This window comes from Echinops telfairi, unplaced genomic scaffold, assembly GCF_000313985.2.
Source record: "Echinops telfairi isolate 266 unplaced genomic scaffold, ASM31398v2 ScPeMD7_7468;HRSCAF=8506_0, whole genome shotgun sequence".
Taxonomy (NCBI): Eukaryota; Metazoa; Chordata; class Mammalia; order Afrosoricida; family Tenrecidae; genus Echinops; species Echinops telfairi.
In genome coordinates this window covers 48,239,993-48,261,475 of record NW_022111369.1, presented here as the reverse complement: position 1 = coordinate 48,261,475, position 21,483 = coordinate 48,239,993, and the positions used below count along the sequence as shown (strand labels likewise).

The 21,483-nt window shown below is 39.5% G+C and overlaps 1 protein-coding gene across 1 annotated transcript in view; it reads right to left on the bottom strand.

The window, feature by feature from the left end:
• Positions 1-21,483, bottom strand: part of ADAMTS3 (ADAM metallopeptidase with thrombospondin type 1 motif 3) — a 326,092-nt gene that overhangs the window by 52,721 nt on the left and 251,888 nt on the right. Inside the window, exons 6-7 of the mRNA XM_045284278.1 lie at positions 2,499-2,582; positions 343-499 (exon numbers count right to left, since the gene is read on the bottom strand). Of these exons, the coding sequence (XP_045140213.1) occupies positions 343-499; positions 2,499-2,582 (241 nt within the window). The remainder of the gene's footprint in view (positions 1-342; positions 500-2,498; positions 2,583-21,483) is intronic.

The window sequence follows — 21,483 nt, the reverse complement described above, 5'->3', positions numbered from 1 at the left end:
TTCAGCAGCAGCCACTTCTCTGGCCTCTCTGTTCTCATTCCAGATAGCGGGACTTGTACAACGTACAGCGTTTTATGGTTTTACAGCAGCACCCCACCTCCCCAAGCCAGAGGCACTGTCATTAAAGGAAAGTGAAATTTACCACAGTCCCTAAGAGGCATGTAATACTTTGAGTCTCAGAGAAGATGCTAGAAGCAATAAAAGGGAAAAAAAGTATGGTTAGCTGTTTGTGGTGGAAAGTGGTGATACAGCTTGGAACATTTGAACCGACTGTCTGATTTAGGATTAAATTTTTGAGAAGTCATGCCCTTAAGTATTTCTCCTACATATTGATGGAAATACCTTGCATGCCAGCAGGTCCAAAATCTTGCCTGGTTAGAAAAATTGCATGGTCATGGTGCTCAGAGTGGTTGGGATCAGATTTCTGTTGCTGGCAAGCCCATCGACACACATTCTCCAAGCTCCTGGACGGATTTCCCCTTTCTATAAGGCTGATCGACTAAATGAAAAGAATATGTTCAAGACACATATCATTTCTTCACGAAGATTTCTTTAATAACTTTTTCAGAAATTGAAAGTTGGTATTATTCTACTTAAATAATGGCTTAGTAATCTTGCTTAAATCAAAACACAAAACCAAACTCATTGCCTCAAAGTCAATTCCAACTCATACCGTCTTTATGGGACGAAGGACTGGCCCGGCGATTTCCAAGCCTGTAACTGTTTACGGGAGTAGAAAGTTGTCCCACAGAGCAGCTGGAAGCTTTGAACTGCTGACTTAGGGGTTAGCAGACCAACGTGTCACTCCCTATACCGGCACAGCCCCAAGGATACAGCTTAGGGCTTATTTAGATATCGGCTTTGCTTTCAGAATTCTAACTGTCCATAAAAGGCATCTCCAAAGTGATCAGTATTGCCCATGTGAATGCTCCCTGACATTCTTCACCATACTATCTGCTGCTGAGCTTTGCTATCTTAAGGCAGCTCAATATTAATCATTTTGGCAAGAGTTCCAGTAGTTTTGATTCAGCTTGCACTTTTTTGGTTTCATAGATATTAATGAGAAAAATTGAGGGAACAATTATGGCATGAGATTTTATTTTCCAGATATTCTTAAAAGATCCTTGGATAAGATTTATGCTGATGGTTTCACGGGGAGCGATCACATTAGATTAACCCCCTCCTGAAAAATAGAAGTAAAACAACGCATCATATTGTCAACTTCCTGGCAATTAAGAGGAACATGCTCTTATCTTGCAGTTCTAATCAGTGAATGTAAGCTCCTTGGAATGTTGCTACTGCCCATTGTGGTCAGGGTTTAAAAGTGAGAGAGAATAGGGCCTATCATTACTAGAAGCCAGGAACCGACCATACTTCCCAAAGGAGCTCTGATAAAATGAGGAATTAAACTTGGAACCCAAATAGAACTTGACAGGCTGACACTTTGGTTACATTTCAGCAAATATTATTATTACTGTTTACATTCTTAGTAAAATTTTCATCCTTGGTTATATACGAATCACATACTTCCCCAAACAAATGATTTAACAACCCACCAAACGCAGTTACCATCTGCAGCTGGAATTGACTTGGATTCCGGGTTAGTGGCTACGTTGGGATAAAGAGCAAGGGCACGTTATCATCCGCAAATGCTCAGAGGAGGCTCAGGGGGCAATGCCATGGAAACCTGTGGATTTTTCCTATTTGCTAAACGCACCAGTCCATGATTTCACAATCAGGAGGATGCATTTTACAATCAGGAGGATGAATTTTAGATGTGTATTCTAAAGCTTCGAAGAAATCACTAAGTTAATCACTCTCCTATGTTTTCTTCTCAAAGGGAATAAGCCATTCCACCCACACCAGGATTCTTTCATTATTTCAAGGGCAGGGTCCTCTGTAGCACATCTTAAACCAGGTAAAGCGTGTTGCATTGTATGGAAAGCTGACTTGTGGGCCTTTTGGTGATGCAGCATCTTGGTTTTCAAAGGATAAAAGCTGTTTTAAGTGAAAAATAGTCACTATGTGTTTAACTTAAGTAGAAAGACTCGCATGTCAAAGAAGGTTTTAGCAAATCAAGAAAGGGCGAAGACCCGGTCTTTTTGTGCACTAATCTATTTCAAGACCTAGAGAGAGTCTGCCATAGAGTAGACAGGATTCGGGCTTTTTGAACGAACAGTGAATCAAACAGTTGGTGATGATGACAAGAGGAGGGAAGTCGATTTCTCCACAACGGTATCCACGTATTGTCACTCGAGCAGCCGTGCCTAACGTGAAGTCTACCTCCCCATTCCCGTTAGACGAAGGAATACAGAGCACAGGGCATCAGGACACACGCTCACGTGCTCCTCTCCAGATCCTGGCCCCTTCTGCTCCTCAGCTCAGAACAACAGAGGCATCTCAGAGAAACACGCGCTGGATATAGCGGGAGCAGCGTAGTCTTCTATCTGATAGCCCTTTTCCTGAGGCTCACAGCTCGCCTACTGTCAGACATTTACCTTTGCATAACCCAGCATGATCATGCGCACCAGGACCACGTTTATATGCACACCGAGGGAATCATCGTGGTAAATTTCATTTACCTAGAAACAAAACAGATAGTTTCTTAAAAAGCAACAACAATTTCTTCACATGTGAAACATTTAAGGGATCAGTCCTATAATCACCACAAGAACTGCAATCAACTCATTTTTTTTCTTTCGTATTTAGGCTTAAGTGGAATTCCGAAATGGAGTTATTTATGTTTAGAACAATACTTGGATATGTGAATTGAATTCTGTCAACCTCAGGATTATGAACATAACAATATGCTATAAAAATTTTCATGAAACTATTGTAGTGATAAGAACAGTTCACCTAAGTTTCATTCCATTTAAAATAGTCACCGAAAGCAAACAGACATGGACCAGGCCAAGCGTTCACTGTAAGTAAGTGGTTGTAGCCACAATAACAAAGAAAAAGCACCCCTTTTGCCTGCTGGGTGCCGATTTCACCACCAGGAGCACAATGTTTTAATGGGGGGGTCCACAGAGCCCTTGCAGGAGAATGATGGTCTTTCTGTGGCCTTTCCAGGGATCCCCAAAATTCAGTAGTTGGTACTATGAGTGGTAGGACATAATAGCCATGATTTCTTTTGTATGATTTATCAGTTAAAGTATGGTCCCTAACCTCTCCTCTCAGCACCTTTCCCATAAATACAAATTTAAGGTAAACTGTCAATGTGTAGTTTTCCAAATTAAGACACTGTATATACTTATGTAAAGCTGAGGCTTTTTAAAATGTTTATTTTTTTTTATAAAGCTGAGTTTTTCAACATTTTAAATGCCGTTTTTGTGGTAAAATTAGGTGCCTCGGCTGATATTCAGGATGGCTTATACTTAAGTATATGTGATACATGGGGTTTGGATCCCATGAATAGGTACTGACCTTGGATGGTACGAACAAATTGTGTAAAAAGGCGTTCTAAACTATATTTTAATAATGTTTAATAATTTGTTGTTCTCTGCTTAAAATTACATCTGAGTGAATTCTAATTTAAAATGCATTTCATAGAATTCTTATCACAACAGATTACATTTTCAGGTATAGTAGGCAACAATAGATAACATGCTAAGCAGATATAAAAATATACTGATATACCCACAGACATATATATAATATAGAAATCTCTAATTGAATTTTCACCTTCTGAATGCTTGCTTTTCATAACCAACCCAAACCAAACTCACCGCTCCTGAGTTTATTCGGACTCACAGCAAACGCGATAGGCCGGAGCATAAGTGCCCCGTGAGTTTCCAGACTCTCGCGCCTTACAGGAGCAGAAAGCCCCCACCTCGCCCGCCCCGCAGTCGCGGCAGACCACTTTTTTCTGCTGGGCACAGGGTGGCGATGAGTTGGAAGTGACTCATGGCCCTAACAACAAGGAACTGTACTTCCAGTAATTACAGTCATTGTTGTGCAGCCTTACCGTAACTATTGTCATTTTTCATCATCGTCGACCCTCCCTTTCCTCCTCCCTCCTCCCCTGTTAACTGTCAACCATTAATAAACTGCGAGCTCTTTAAAACAGAGAGAGAGAGAGAGAGAGAGCTGGGACATTGGTTGTTTACCCACAGTTCAAAAGTTCTTCAATATTTGAATCTCTAATGCAACTCTCCAAGTATATATCAGATAAATAACAGCTTGGATATAGGTCATAAAAGCAAAGTTGTGGGACTAATTTTTGTTTAATATTTACATTAGAATATCTAAAAAGTAATTTAGAATAATTTTAAATCATAGATATTAGCATTAAAACAGCTTCAGGGATCACCACCGTCTAATTCTGTTATTCCAACAGATAAGGAAGACAAAGCTGACAAAGTTTAATGAATGAGCCAAAAATACACAGTAATTTATTGGCAAATATGAGTATATCCCAAATTCACCATCAAAGAGTTGATTCCAACTGAGACCATAACTCATTACAGGAGTAGAAAGTCTTATTTTCCCTCAGAGAGCAGCTGCTGGTTTTGAACTGCTGATCTTATGACTAGAAGTCCAGTGCACAACTCCTATGCCATTAGTGCTCCTCATGAAATCTAACTACGGTGGGCTTTAATCTGCATTGCCTGACTATACTAGTGCAAAATGAATGCTAATAAAGAATACTTAGTGACTCAGAAAGTGCTAACAATAACGAGAAAGGCCCGACTGTCTGGCTAGATGACAGAGTTAGTATCTGTACCCAAGAGAAATGATCCAAAAAGAGGGTGAGAAAATTACTCAACTTGAGATCTAAAAGGCTTAGAGTCGGTGTAACATATTTTAAATTCTATGGAGAAAAAGTAAGCAGAATCCCATAGTGGGAGGCTCTGAAGAGAACAGTAACTCAAGAATGATGGAAGGCACTAAATAAAGATATTCATAAATCAAAAAAATGTCAGTTCCATATAAACAAAGAAACAGCAAGGGATGATTTGAGATGCTCAAGGGACTGCACAGGGTACCTGGAAACAAAGAAAGCCTTAAAGCTAAACTGCAGACATACTTTCTGGATTTACATTGTATATGGTACTGAAAAAGGAAGGGTAACTCAATGGTGGTAAGAGAACTCTGAAAAAAATAAAAACAAATTGGCTAAATTATCACATGCTAAAGATGATAATTTGTGGCTAAATAATATAAAAGTTTTCAACTTTTCTAGGTGAAATAGCACATGCATTAATATGTAATCATATGTACACACATATAGAATGATATCTGGAAGAGCTCCCAATAAAACGATTAAAAAAAATTTTAAATAGTAAATTCATTAATTTTACAATCAGCAAAGTTCTACTTAAGGCAAATGAATTAAAAAAATCATGTTACAAATGGCAACATTACAACATAGAGTATTATAAAGGATACATTTTTTTAAGGTCACAATTACTTTTCATCAAAAGAAAGCATCTCTTCAACAATGACCAGTATTACACAGTTGAAACAAAATCAGCATAGAATGCTCTGACTCAAATCACTCTTGTGAAATGACCCGGGGTTTTATGTATAATTATAACATAAATATATATATATATTATTTCTATACATAATAAAATTTTGACTCAGCAGAAAATAAACTTTCAATTTAGCAATTTAACAGGTATTAGGTATCTATTGTATGCATGACAGGATTTTTCAAGATGTCTTCATTACAAATACCTTGTGAAAACAACCAACAGTGAGTATACTCGGAGACTTTGCCAGTTGGAATACACAGAAATCAAATCCTACATCTGTGGGAAGGGATGACGGAGAGGCTCAGTAGCCCCAGTGAAAACAAGGCGTACATGGAAGTTCAGAATGAAGGTGAAGAAAATTCAAACAAATACAGTAAACCAAAATATGACCTGGAATCTATTTCACCTGAATGTAGACATCAGCTCAAGAACAGACTTGGCACATGAACATGACAGGCTGAAGGCCAAATGCGTTGTGGAGCTGCGGGATAACACCAAGAAACGAAAGGAAGAATGATGAGCTACAAGAGCTGAGCAGAAGATTGCAAAGGGTGACTTAGAAGACGAAATAAAGCATTATAATGAAAAAATGTAAAGATGGGGTTAGAAAACAGAAAGGAATGAACATGCTCAGTGTAGCTGAAGGAGCTGAAGGACAATTTCAAGCCTCTGGCTGCATTATTAAATGTTTCTTGATTCAGATTTCTGAATGATCTAGAAATCATCAAAAGGGAGAGAGGGAGTATACCTATAAATATATAAAGATTTGACAGATGATATTTGTATATGTGTAGACCTTTGCTGCAAAGATATCCATGAATATGATGAGGCAAAAAAAGGGGCACATTTCATCTGGGGTCTTAAAGACTTGAAGATAAACAAGCAGCCATCTAGCTCAGAAGCAACAAAGCCCACATGGAAGAAGCACACCAGCCTGCGTGATCACGAGGTGTCGAAGGGATCAGGTATCAGGCATCAAAAAACAAAAAGTCATATCACTGTGAATGAGGGGGAGTGCGGAGTGGGGACCCAAAGCCCATCTGTAGGCAATGGGACATCCCCTTACAGAAAGGACGCGGGAGGGGTGGGGGTGGGGGGGAACAAGCCAGTCAGGGTGCAGCGTAGCAATGATGAAACATACAACTTTCCTCTGGTTCTGTAATGCTTCCTCCCCCCACTATCATGATCCCAATTCTACCTTAAAAATCTGGCTAGACCAGAGGATGTACACTGGTACAGATAGGAGCTGGAAAGACGGGGAATCCAGGGAGGATGAACCCTTCAGGACCAGTAGTGAGAGTGGGGATACCAGGAGGGTTGAGGGTGGGTGGGGTAGAAAGGGGGAACCAATTACAGGGATCTATATATAACCTCCTCCCTGGGGATGGACAACAGAAAAGTAGGTGAAGGGAGACGTCGGAGAGAGTAAGACTGACAAAATAATTATTTATAAATTATCAAGGGTTCATGAGGGAGGGGGGAGTGGGGAGGGAGGAAGAAAAATAAGGAGCTGATGCCAGGGGCTTAAGTGGAGAGCAAATGTTTTGAGAACGATGAGGGCAATGAATGTACAAATGTGCTTTATATAATTGATGTATGTGTGGATTGTGATAAGAGTTGTATGAGCCCCCAATAAAGTGATTTTTTAAAAAAGGACAAACACTTAAACATAAATAAATAAATAAGTTTATTTGCATATACTAAAAAAAGGGGGGGCACATTTATGAGAATTTCTCAGACATATTCAAACACGTAAATGGAATGAGTCACTGGGCCTGCGGAATTAGTACTATTATCTCAGATGATACCAGGGCCCATTAGCATGAAGTGATTATGTGGATTACACGCCAATAAAACTGTTTAAAACATAATAAAATGCAATTATTCGCTCTCCATTGCCAGAAGGAAGAATGACAAAAGTTGAAAGGCACAAGGAAATCATTAGTCCAGTGGATCCATGGGCCACATCAGGCTCCACAACCCTGAGACCACTAGAACTATCCAGTGCCCTGAAAAGGATTGCATTAGAAGGTTCAGGGTAGAGGAGAAGTAAAATATGGAACAAAACTCAAAACCATGAAAGTAACAAGGCTAACTGGCTGGAGAGAGACCGGTGGAACCCAAAAGACTATGATTCTTAGTCTTTTCATGCCCTCATGTTAAAATAAGTAACCATCATTTTTGGAACAGCACCTCTGTGTATTACTTCCATCTTAAAAAACAAACAAACCAACTTATTAGGAATTGGATATTTACAGAGGAAATCATCAGTTTGACATTCAATAATTTCAGGTTGTTTATTTGAGTCAGGTGCAATGGATGAGTTGACACAATATGATTTGGTTTACATGTAATCCATCATGTTAGGAGAGAGGATATGGCCAAGAACCAATAGTGTTGAAGGAAGCAGCCTAACCTGTACTGCTGGTCTGAGCGAAAAGGCAGGCTCCAGGATTGGGTGAATTACGAACTGACACATGTCAACAAACTGATGCCATGCTGGAAGCACTTACTAGTCGGCATCAAGACATTTCAAAGGCAGCTACTTGGCTAACTGACTGGAAGAGATGTATAATTGTGCCCGGACCACAGAAAGGTGACCCAATAGGATGTGGAAATTACTGAGTAATATCATGTGTATCATGTGGTAGTAAATTTTTTACAGAGGATAACTCAAAGACGGTCAGAGCAATTCATTAACTGAGAACTGGCAGAAGTTCCATCCAGATTCAAAAATGGAATGAGGTTATAATTAGTGACAGTAGATGGATGTTGGCAGAAAGCAAAGAATACCAGAAAAAATGTTTACTTATTTTTTATTGCCTGTTCAAAGACATTCAGCTGTGTGGGTCATAACAAACTAAGGCAATTGTAAAAAATGAGAATTCCACTTCATTGTTCTCTGTGGAACTTGTACACAGACCAAGAGGCAATTAAACAGAATAAGGAGACACTTCACGTTTTATGGTCATGTGTGAACCAGGGTTGTTTCCTTCCACCACACTTATATTTGCTGTAAACCAAGCAAATAATGCAAGACTATGTGAATAACATGATGTTAGGATTACAGGAAGGGTCGTCATCATTGTTAGGTGCCATCAAGTCCCGTAGCAGCCTATGCACAACGGAAAGGAAGACGGCCTGGTCCTCTGCCATCCTCACGATTGCTCCTGTGCGCGAGGCCGTTGTTGCAGCCACGGTGTCCGTCCATCTCGGTGAGGGACTGCCACTTTTTCACTGTCCCTTGAGTTTACGAGCATATCTGTCACTTTGTCATACTGCGGTGGCTTGTATGTTGCTGTAATGGTAGAAGTTATTTCACCAGTATTTCAATTTCCAACAGGGGCACCCAAAGTGAGCAGGCTTCAGTGGAGCTTCCAGACTAAGAACAGACTACAAAGAAGAAATCAGCTGCCCAATTCAGAGGAAGGAGTGACTGAAAACCTTGTGCATTGCATGGGAGGCTCATTAGCAACCTGCAGGGTACCAATGATACAACCCTGCTTGCTAAAAGACAAGAGGATTGGAGCACTGATTCAATGCTGAATATCAAGGGCTACAGCTTTCAGTATAGATTGTAATGCAATATAAAGAAAACAGAAATCCTCAGAGTAGGAAGTTAGTCAATCACAAAAGGGAAAATACTGCATGAGTCTACTTCTATACGTATAAATTCCAAGACCAAGGGAAGGCTTCTGCTCTCAGGTCATGTGATCTTCAAATCGAGTCTCCCAAGCAGCGAGGTAGAGAGACTTCCTAGAGCCCATAAACCATATACCACCGCTTCTATATGTCCATCCTAAAAACCACTGTGACAGAGGACACCTCACCTCAGCTGAGGTCAGATCTCACAATGAGGGAAGAAGGAGAGGGCCAGTGCTGGGATTCAAATACTTTAACAACTGGTTTGTGCCCTAATGACTGTTTTAAATAATAAACAATGATATACCAAATGCTAGTTTATTATTTCATATAGTTAGTATTTAAATAAGAATAAAAGAGGTACACAAAACTAAATTGTTATACAAATTTTAAAATATTCATAAAAATATCAAATAATACCTGACAAAAACAATGAAACTTTTAAGATTTTCTATATTGCTTCTTGATTGGTGTCCTCTCTTGCAATATTCTTCACTTTTATTTGAGTATCACTGGCTGTCTGATTTCCCTTGGCCATCTTTTCACTGGGGGAATAGGGTCCCATTCCTTTCAAAGTAGGCCATTTAGATAATAGTCATGGCGTTTGATACATTACAAACAGGTGACTTTTCTTTCCTGAACATATGGCATTCATATTTGAAACACCATTTTCACTTCTGCTGAACTTACAGCAATTGTTCTGACAATAGTTTTAGCTCTTTGAACACGTTCAGGAATTGCATAATTCACACACTATTTGGTGGTCATTTGGGGCATAACACAAAGCTGAAATGAATGACAGCATGTCAATCCTCTTCTTTGGCACTTTTTCTCTTTATGCTATGTGTTCGTTTACTGAAATAGCAAACACAAAGGAATAAAAATGCAGCATTTCATCAAAATTATAATGAATTTTAGGAAATGAATAAATATTACAAATATAGTTTTAATTTTTTATACCTATGGACAATGAACATGCTTTTGCATGGATGAACGTTAAAAATGAGGAAGGAATGTCAATTTGTGATTTCCACATTAGGTGGCTGCTCAGCCCCCCACCTTAGAGAAAATTCTGATCACAAGTGCCATTTTAACAACTGATTTGCTGATCTTAAAAAAATTAGGTATCAATTCTGATTAATAGGAGTGAACTAGCTGAATCCCACCACTGGAGATGATTCAATTGCTGCCATACAACGTTGTGCTAAGGTCACCCGGAATCAACAGACACTCCTACAAAAATGATACTCAAACCTTACTGGAAATTCAAGTCAAGACAAGAGGAGGGAAGCATGTATGTCTTGGAGAAGATGGGTATATGTCTATTGGTGAGTAGGGGAAGCAACCTCCCAACAAAGGGAAAAACAGGCAAAAATGCTTAAATAGAAGCCCTGGGAAGAAAATGCCAGGTTCTGTGTTGCCAATACTTTTAACGTAGTTTTTATCTACCCTTGGTGATCTGGGCCACATGCTATAGATTCCTAGGACTTTAGACTCTTTCACTTTGAGGCACAAAACATCCTTCATAGACCACACCAGGAAGATATGCTGTGAAAACTCCACTAAGCAAACTGAGCTTTATCTCAAACTAATCTGTAGCATATTCAAGGAACTGACATATTCCCTTGGACTTAATGTTAAAACATCCTAAGGCGAGAAGAAGCAGATGATAAAATGATAATATTTTTCAAGTGAAACACATACATATATAAGCCATAGATATATCAATGAATTTTCTTGCAACAATTGCGCAACTCTTCTTAATATGACTGCATGATTAAATTGCATGATATGTGAATTATATGCCAGTAAAACTATTTTTAAGAATTCCTCACCACTAGACCAGTTGCCAATGTTATGGAAGCAGCAGTCAAAACGTGAAAGGATGCATTTACTGAGCAAATATGCTGCAGAAGAATTTAAAAGTTCAAAAACAAGGTATCACTTTGAAGACTAAGGTGTGCCTCTCGTGGGACTTTCCATCATCTTATAAGCACATGAAAGCCGAAAAATGAAGAAGGAAGACCGGAGAAGAACGATGTCTTTGAATTGCAGAGTTTATGAAGAATACGGAAAGTGCTATTCACGCCCAGGAGAACCAACAAACCTGGCTTGGAGGATTACAACTAGATTGTTCCTTGGAATTGAAGATACCGAGAACTCTCCTTACATACTTCAGACATGTTATCAGAAAAGACTGGTTCCTGGAAAAGGGCATCATGCTTGATAAAGTAGAGGGTGAGTGAAAAAGAGGAAAACTGAACAAGAAGGACCGACACAGTAATTTTCATGCCAGGATCCAGTGTAATACCTGCTGTGAAGGTGGCACAGGTTGGACAGATTTTAATTCTATTGCATTTATGGTTGCTGTAGTGGTTACACATTGGACTGCGGTTTGCAAGGTGAGCAATTCAAAACCCCCAGCTGCTGTGGGGGAGACACAGCAGGCTATCTACTCTGGAAACCGTTATAGTCTGCAAACCCTTAGGGGCAGTTCTATCCTGTCCTGTAGGGTCACCGTGAGCTGGAACTGACTCAACCACAGTGAATTTGGAGTTCCAGGGTTGCTGTGAGTCTGAACCAATGTACTCATACCGATCAACTACATTTAGGGTACAAGGTAGCTCAGTGGGTTAAACTTTGGGCTGCTAATGCAGGCTCAGTTATGCAAACCTACCAGCCAATCCACAACAAGAAAAACGAGGCCGTCTGCTCCCATAAAGATTTAGTCTCCAGAGCCCAAAGAAGGGTCTCTCCTCTGTCTTCAGGGGAGGTTATGAGTCTGAATTGGCTCAATGGCAGTGGGTGGCATTTGTGTTTTAGTATTAAAACTGTTACCTCCTTTGCAGGTTCACTTTTAAAATGTCCTGAATAATTATTTACTTTTCATCTTCTCAGGCCCTGTCAGTGTGAGGTGGATTAACACTGATATACAAAGGGTATATGAGTTGGAAACATAGCCCCAGGATTTGATATTAAATAACTTGGATTCTGGCCTTAGCGCAGCCAGTTAAAACGGAGTGTTCTTGGGCTGGTCACTTAAATTCTTGGAGCCAGTTTTCTCACTGGCAAATTGTAATTTCACTATCTCAGAGAGTTGCTCAAATCAAACAAGATACCACACAGGTATATTCACCCAAATGCCAAGCACTTCTGCATGTGCACAACTATCAATTCAAAAAAGGTGCAAAGATTTATTTTCATAATCTACCTCAAAAGAAACCCACTGAGAGGGGATTAAAGGCTTTTTATTTAAAATTTGTGAAAAAGTTATTTAAATACACAGTTTAACTTATCAAATAAAACACTAGAAAAGTCCTTTGAGAGTTTAACTCTGGTTTGGTAAAGCAATTGTCGAAATGTTACGGAAAAACTTTCCAGCAGATGGCATTGTGCACATTTCAGAGATGGGAAAACTACAGGGAGCTTGATCTACTTCCATGTAGTAACACATTGTTCCTGGCTTTTCCGACATTAAAAATAACTTCCTTAAGATAAATAAGATGTTAAAAACAAGATAGCGTAAAGTAGGTCTTCCTTTGAATGATTTTCTCATCTGTCTCCTTAAAACGCAAAGGAGGATATTGAAGGCATCTTATCTAGATTCTTCTGATTGAATCTTCTGATTCTTCTACCTGGTTGAAACTGCATAAGAAACTCCTATGACCTGGCAACAAAATGTTCACGTGTTTTATTAGTCAGTAAATAACATACAGAAAGAACTGCATCCTATCATTCTGGATTACCTGTTCGAATTGCTCAAAGTGAACTAAAATGATGTTTGTTAACAAAGCATCTTACAGTACCACCAACCAACCAACAGATAATATTACACAGGACTTTACAGAGCACTGTTCTAAACACTTCAAAGACTCCTTGCCACAACTTTCGAGGTATCATGAAGTCGGCTATTTCACATGTGGAGACGCTGACACTAAGAGAAGTGAAGTCACTTGCCCACAGTCCCACACCAAGCCCACAACGAAAGGGAGGAACCTCCAGGCAGTTTGACTCCTGAGAGTAGTTTTACCCACATTACTCTACTTCCACTGCTTTGTAGAGGATAGCCAAACACCATACACAAAAGAACTAGTTTTAGAGTAATTCATAGCCCTAAGTTTAAGAAACTGCTACAGAAACATTGAGAAAGATTTTTTTAAACTACCTACTTTTCATAATCTTCATATGAATTTTAAAGAAATGAGGGCTGTACTCTGAAGATAAATAAAGATTTCCTGATATGTATACAATTGACTCTGGAAAACATCAATGGAGTGAGGTGGGGGGTAGAGGAGCTATAATAGGCTACCAGAAAAACTGAATAAGAAAATAAAAGATAGGGGTCTTAAAGGCTTGAAGGTAACAAGAGGTCATCTAGCTCAGAAGCAATAAAGCCCACATGGAAGAAGTACACCAGCCTGTGTGATCACGAGGTGTCGAAGGGACCAGGCATCAGGCATCATCAGAACAAAAAATCTTACCATAGTGAATGAGGGGGTGGGTGCAGAATGGAGACCCAAAGCCCATTTGTAGGCCACTGGAGATCCCCTTGCAGAGGAGTCTCGGAGGAGACGAGCCAGTTAGGGTGAGATGCAGCAACGAGGAAACGTGCAACTTTCCTCTAGTTCCTAAAAGCTTCCTCCCTCCCCGTCCTCCTCCCACTCTCATGATCCAAATTCTACCTTGCAAGTCTGGCTAGACCAGAGGATGTACACTGGTACAGATAGGAATTGGAAACACAGGGAATCCAGGGTGGATGATCCCTTCAGGACCAGTGGTGTGAGTGGCGATACTGGGAGTGTAGAGGGAGAGTGGGTTGGAAACAGGGAACTGATTACAAGGATCTACATGTGACCTCCTCCCTGGGGGATGGACAACAGAAAAGTGGGTGAAAGGAGACATCGGACAAGGCAAAATATGTCAAAATAATAATTTATAAATTATCAAGGATTCATGAAGGAGGAGGGAGCGGGGAGGGAGGGGGAAAAATGAGGACCTGATGCCAGGGGCTTAAGGGGAGAGCAAATGTTTTGAGAATGATGAGGGCAATGCATGTACAAATGTGCTTTACACAATTGATGTATGTATGCACTGTGATAAGAGTTGTATGAGCCCCTAATAAAACGATTTTTAAAAAAAGGGCTGCCGTTTATAACAAGTGTGTTGGATTATAAGAAAAACAATAAGCATAAACCATTCTAAGAAGTCATGTATTTGACACTACATCATGCAACTTAAAGTGTGTCTATGTAAAACTGAATTTCCTTTCACCCTGTGAGCCAATCCATTGGACCATGGGTAGATTTTCAATGAGGTGTCCAGGGTTGAGCTCAGAGTCTTTATTAAATTATAAAAGAAGAGGTAAACAGAACATTAATTCAATTTTCAGATGCCCTTAAATTGGAAAATATTGCCAATGATGTGAAGGGGGGAAAAAAAGGTAAAATCAAATCAAATATTCCTTTCCTTGAAAGGAAAATTCCTTCCAGGTTGTTCCCGGACAGGACAATTTCTCCCGGGACATTTCCCTGGCAGGACAATCTGACTGCTTTGTCTGACCAGCTGATGAACAGCTTTGTCTGGCCTCCACCAACCAATGTTCCTTTCTCTTTCGGGTGGGTGGATGAGGTCTTTCGAGGCAGTGCATCCTACAAGCTAAGAACGTGGGCTTTGCAGTGAGACTAGCTGGATCTGACGGTGCCTGTGGCATAGTAGTCACCCACTGTGCCGCTAACGAAAGGTCAGTAGTTCAAATCCACCAGAGGAGGTTTCATTCTCAGCAGTTAAGAGTTTTGGAAACCAACAGGGGGCAGCTCTACCCTGTCCTATAGGGTTGCTATGAGTTAGCATCGACTTGATGGCAGTTTTTTTTCCCTTAATATAAACTTCGTCGTTTTATTAAAATCTTTGTAAGCTTCCTCATCAGTAAAATGGGATAATAACAGTACCCTCTTACTAAGAATGTTGCAAGGGATAGATTAGCATATATATATATGTGTGTGTGTGTGTGTGTGTATATATATATATATACATACATACATACATATACATATACAGTACTTAGAACAGTGCCTGGCTATTGAAAATAGCAAAAAACCAAACAAACAAATAAAAGATAAACATGTTTGTGATCATTATTTTTATAGATGCAAATAATTCATATGTATAATAATCCATATATTTATCAAGAATTGATTTTAAAATTTTAGCTATTATTATTATTGTTATTCCCACAGAAGCACTTTGTGTATAGACCTATGACGTATGGTTAACTGAAGATAAACAACCACATATATTATGACTTAGATGATTCTGACTAGACTTTTTAAATGTTTGAAATGGACTGAGAAAACATGTATTTTGACTTGTTTTACAGCTAAAATTCAAGCTAAACCTGTGAGATGCATACTTCCTTGAGTGATCAGCCCCATCCTGTATGCCCCACTTACTTAGTCAGCTGTTTCCTGACCTGCCAGATCCTTCATCTTCAGTCCGACGCTACTGAACACTACTGTTTAATAATTCTGTCAGCGCATATTTAGTCTCGGGTGGCCATGTGCCCAATAATTCTGAGGATGGGAATTGCATAGTAAGCAAGTTCAAGCCCTGTTATCCTAAGGGATACTTGTGTATTTCAACAAAGAAAATAGACTATACACAAGAACTATAAATGCATATAAAAAGTTCACTTTAGATGAGAATAAGTGTATGAGACAATACATCTTCAAGAAAAGACACTGGAGAAAAGGAGGTGCTTGAGATTAGGGAGTTAGGGAAGCCAGACTCATGGGCAGATAGAAGTGATCATGTGATATTTGGAGGAAGGAACACATAAGGCATAGAAAAACTTCAAGTGTATTATCATGAAAGTTCAAAAGCTACAGAAGAGACATCCTTATCGTGGATTTCTCGATTGAGCAGGAGAGAAGTTACATAATATGTTCTTACAAATGAGTAGCAAAAAATGAGTAGAAAAAATTCAAAAATCAATATGAAGTTAATGCTGGTTCAATAATCACAGCGTTCTTGCCTATTTTTCTCTTTCCTGGCAGAGTGGACGTGCTGATGTTCCACTTGCTCCTAGCTCTCCTTCCCACTTCTTAAAGACATATGCTCTAAAAATAATAAATATAAAACCAAACAAATAAATAACTTCTTTTCCTTATCCCAAGGAGACCTGGTGGTGTAGTGGGTTATGCAGTGGGCTGCAAACAGCAAGGTTAGCTGTTCGGATCCAAGAGCTTTTCTATGGAAGAACGACTGGGCTTTCTGTTCCTGTCAAGATCTACAGCCTTAGAAACACACTGGGGTCGGTCTACTCAGCGGGATGGCTGTGACCCGTGACCGTGAACTGAGTGTGCTTTTCTGCTATCTCCTTCTCCTTGTCTGTAGACACACACCTTCTATGTGAAACAACAAAAAACCCACCTTTAAAATCGTCAGGCATTGGGGGCGGTTTGGAAACCCTATGGGAGGGACTGTTGCACTCTGCCCTGTGTGATCGTTCGGATGCAATCAGCTGGCTAACACCAAGGCCAGTGCGGTCATCAGCGAGACGAGCTGACACACTCGGCGCAACAACAGACTCAGGTGTAACAACCGCTGTGAGGATGGCCCAGACTGGGCAGTGCTTCGTTCTGTTGGAAACAGGGTCACTGGGAGCTGCAACTGGCTCGATGGCACCTAACGAAAACAGTCACATGCCTTTATCACTTTAAGCATCAAAATAATTTTTACTAGCAGGGAAAGGCCTCAAAAATGCCTCTGGCCTTTGGAACAATGGAAGCCTACCATCAGTCAAAGTAAAACGGAGTCCCGTCCTTCAAGACTGTGAAAGTTCCAAACTGAAAACGATGGTATTAAAAAGCTAGAAAAGTTTTCTATGTTTTAGGAATCTGAGAAACGTAAAAGCTGGCATTAAATGCAGATGATAAAGTTCAGTATAATCAGCATACCGACAGCCACTGTGTAGGCTCTGACTCATAGAGATCTTATACAGAGTTTCTGCATGGTACACCTTCATGGGAACAGTGTCACCCTTCTACCACGGAGAGGCTTGTGGGTTTGCACTGCTGACCTTGTTGTTAGAAGCCTAACCCATGATCCACAGCACCAGATATAGGAGGTATTAAAAAAAATGAAAAGGATGAGTGAATACTAGGAAGTGAATGTAGGCCTACAGATCAAAGGAGAAGAAGATAAGGACTAATGGAGATGCTTCAGATAAAATCAAAGAAACTTTTGGGGCAGCAATATCATGGAATTCCTGATTCTTTGTTTTTTTAATTTTAGTTTTAGTTTCTTGGCCTTAAAAAAAATCATTTTATTAGGGGCTCTTACACCTTTTCAACTAAAAACAACAAAAGAGTCTAGAGTTCTATATAAATTAGTAAGATTTTTTCAGCTTGGGCCTACTTTTGAACTATTGTCTGTTTGCGGAAACTAGGTAGACTGAGCTATATTTTAGGTTAAATCAGTAATTACTTCCATTGCTCTTCAAGACAAGGGTGTGTGAAACATTTTCTGACTACAAATTATTTGTTGTTTCTATTCTGCCCTCTTTCTATGGCAATGCTGATAAGATGTGATCTAAGAGTGTTTGGAAAGGGAGCCAAAACCAAAACAAACTGAAACATAAATTCAGAAATGAATTTTGGGCTCAAACTAAATCCTAGCTTCAACTTAAGAACAATTAGTTCTTACATCATGGCCCTGCTCGATACTTGGTACTCAACCACAGGAAAGGAACAAAGAAGAGATGGGTGCTATAGCAAAATGTGGCAAAGAAATTAGATGGTTCCGGCTATCAGATAAAACAGCATCTGAGGTATTAAAGGCTTGTCTCCAAACAAGCAGCCATGCAAGTGAGCTGAGAGCTAAGTCCGCATGAAAGAAGCACACAATCACCAGTCACTGAAGGATTGTGAATCATGTCATCCAAACTTGAAGGAGGGAAGAGTATCAGAGTCTAGATTGTGAGATTCTGGTTTGCAGAAGGCTATGGATGGCAGTGGGAGCCCCAGATTCATTTGTGGGAGCTGCATAGGAAATACGTCTATCCATAGTAGAGGGCTGGGAGGAAAGTGGTTACGAGGCAGCGTGCATTGGAGAGATGAATATGGAAGATCAAAAGGCTAAACCTGCCTGGAACTGCTAAAACCTTGTCAGTCGATCCCCTCTCTGCTGCACATTTGGTGTAATCTGATTCATATTGGGGTTTATCTCAGATGTGTTATGTTATTGGGGGTCACCCTCTTAAATTACTGCTATGCATTTTTCTGTTTTTCAGTATATGATGAACCTTATAGGGACAGGAAGTAGTATAAGGGCTTCTGGACAGCACAGTGAGAGAAAGAGAGAGAGAGAGAGAGAGAGAGAGAGAGAGAGAGAGAGAGAAAGAGGTGGGGAGAGGGAGGAGGGGGGAAGGTAAAAAGGAAACTGATGTCAAGGAATTCAGGAAGGAAAAGAATGTTTTGAAACTGACTGTGGTAGCGATTGTACAATACTGCTTGATGTGATTGAACTATGGAATGATATGACTGATATCTGTATTAACTCCCAATAAAATGGTTTTGAGAAAAGAAATCCTGTTATATAAATTTAACTTGTGATACAGGGACTTTCTGCTTGAATGAATAGTCTAAGATATTCTAGAAAAGGTATGCATATTTATATAAGAGATAGCTGCTCCAATTTGCCTTTGTAACTGTTATGTTTAATCTGCATTGGGAAAATGAAGGCAGTTTGTTGAGGCAGGGGCATGTTATGCAAATCACAAAGAGTTTGTAGCAAGGCAGATTCCTGGCACTTATATGCCATGAGTCCTTTTTACAGCATAGGTCTAACAGAATCTCTATCTTCCAACTCATTATAATGCATCCCATCTGAATTTTAAGAACAGCTGAAGAACATATTTATGCATTGAACATTAATGACAGAAGTCCTGATGAGCTGTGAGATGACATGAAGAACTTCACCCATGAAAAAGTAAAAGGTCATAAAAAGGCAAGAAAGAAAGAAAGAAAAGATCAAAGAGGATGTCAGAGGGGACTCTGAAACTTGCTCATCCATGGTGAGTAGCCAAAGGGAATGGAAGAAATGATGATGTAAAAGAGCTAAGCACAACATTTCAAAAGATAGTCCAAGAAGACAAAGTAATTACACTAAAATGTACAAAGACCTGACAGTGGAAGGACATGCTCAATATATCTCCAGTGAAAGAAGTTAAGAAAAAGAATTGAAGTTGCAATATTGAAAGATTGAGCAATGCAAAAAGCATCAAAAGAAGATGAAGGAACACAAAGAATCACCTTTCCAAAACTAATTGTTTGACATTCGATCATTTCTAGAGGTATCATATGATCAAGATCCAATGGTATTTAAGGAAAAGGTTCAAGCTATACTGAAGGCATTGGTGAAAAACAAAGGATTGACAGAATACTAATGGAAATGTTTCAACAAACTGAAGCAGCTCTGAAAGTATCCCTTAGTCTATGCCCAGAAATATGGAAAGCAGCTACTTGGCCAACTGACTAGAAGAATTCTGTATTTGTGCAAGATGTCAATTTGAGGAATAAGGTGTGCCTGACCCAAGCCATGGTATTTTCAATGGCCTTTGAAAGTTGGACAAAGAATATGGAACACCAAAGAATAGATGCATTTGAATTATAGTATTGGCAAAGAAAATAGAAATACCATGCGCTGTCAGAAGACTAAATTAATCTGTCTTGGGAAAAGCACAGGCAGATACTCCTTAGAATCCAGGACGATTAGACTTTGGATAGGTTATCTGGAGAAATGTGTCCCTGGGAAGGACATCGTGCTCTGTAAAGTAGAGAGTCAGCGAAGAAGAGGTAGACCCACAAGTAAATGGATGGATGGCTGGAACAATGGGCTCAAAAATAACAACAGTGAGAATGACACAGAACTGAACAGTTTTTTATTCTGGTATCCAAAGGGTCACTATGAATCACAAACAACTTGATGACATGTAATGACAACATCATTAGTACCATATTTTATCAACATTTTGTGGAAGATAATTCAAAAATGGCTGAAGTTATACTTTTTAATAGGGAACAGCCAAAAGTTCAAGCTATATTCAGAAGAGGACATGAAATTAAGGATATAACTAGCTTATGCCAGATGAACCTTGGTTGAAAGCTGAGTAACCAGAAATATGTTTGCCTGTGTATTACTGACTATCAAAGGCATTCACCTGTGTAGATCATAACAAATACCTGTGTATTACTGACTATCAAAGGCATTCACCTGTGTAGATCATAACAAATACCTGTGTATTACTGACTATCAAAGGCATTCACCTGTGTAGATCATAACAAATATCTGTGTATTACTGACCATCAAAGGCATTCACCTGTGTAGACCATAACACACTATGGATAACATTGAAAAAATGGGAATTCTGGACACTTAATTATGCTTATGTGGGACCTACACATATATCAAGAAGACATTCCTTAGAACAGAAGGGAATACTACTTAGTTTAAAACTGGAAACGTGTGTGGCGAGATTGCATTCTTTAACTTTACCTATATGATCTGTATGCTAAGCAAATATATCTACTTTTTACTTATTGACTATCTTGTTGTTTGACATTTCCAATTTATGAAAATAGTTAAAGGGTTACAGACTCTTTTATGCAACAGCAGGTAGTAACGGGAATGAATGCTAAGAGTAAAAGTGACAATAACACAGGTTATGATGGTAAAGGGATGTGTCAACCCGGCTGGTTATGAGAGATTTGATAGTTGTGTAGTAATTTAGTTTTGCAGTTGTGTAATCAAGTAAAGAACTCACAATTTTCACATAAAGCAAATTTCCACATAATAATCTGGTCTTTGAACCTACAGCTGTCCTTCAGTGAGGAGTAAGCATAATCTGAGAAGCCGTGTTATATGAAAAAGAACATCTTATCAGGATTGGAAAAGAGCTGATTAACACCACGTGATACACAGAGGACATAATTTTACTTGTCAAGAGTGAAGGAAACTGTGTAAAGGCAAAGGAGTGAAGGAAAAAAGACTACAGCCTGAAGTGTGCACTACAGCTCAACGAAACGAAAACAAGTCGAATAAACATCATGTTACATGGTGACAAATTGGAAGTTTCCAAGGCTTTCGTTCTTCTTTTATCAATAGTCAAAACCCATGAAAGCAACCGTGAAGAAATCAAAACAGACTGCACGGGACAGATATGTGGCCAAAGACCTTTCCAAAACACCAATCCTACACAAACTCTTCCAGAGCATAGAAAAAGATGGCAAACTCCCGAACTCCTTTTATGAAGCTAGTATAACTCTGATACCAAAACCGGGCAAGGATCCCACAAGAATTGAGA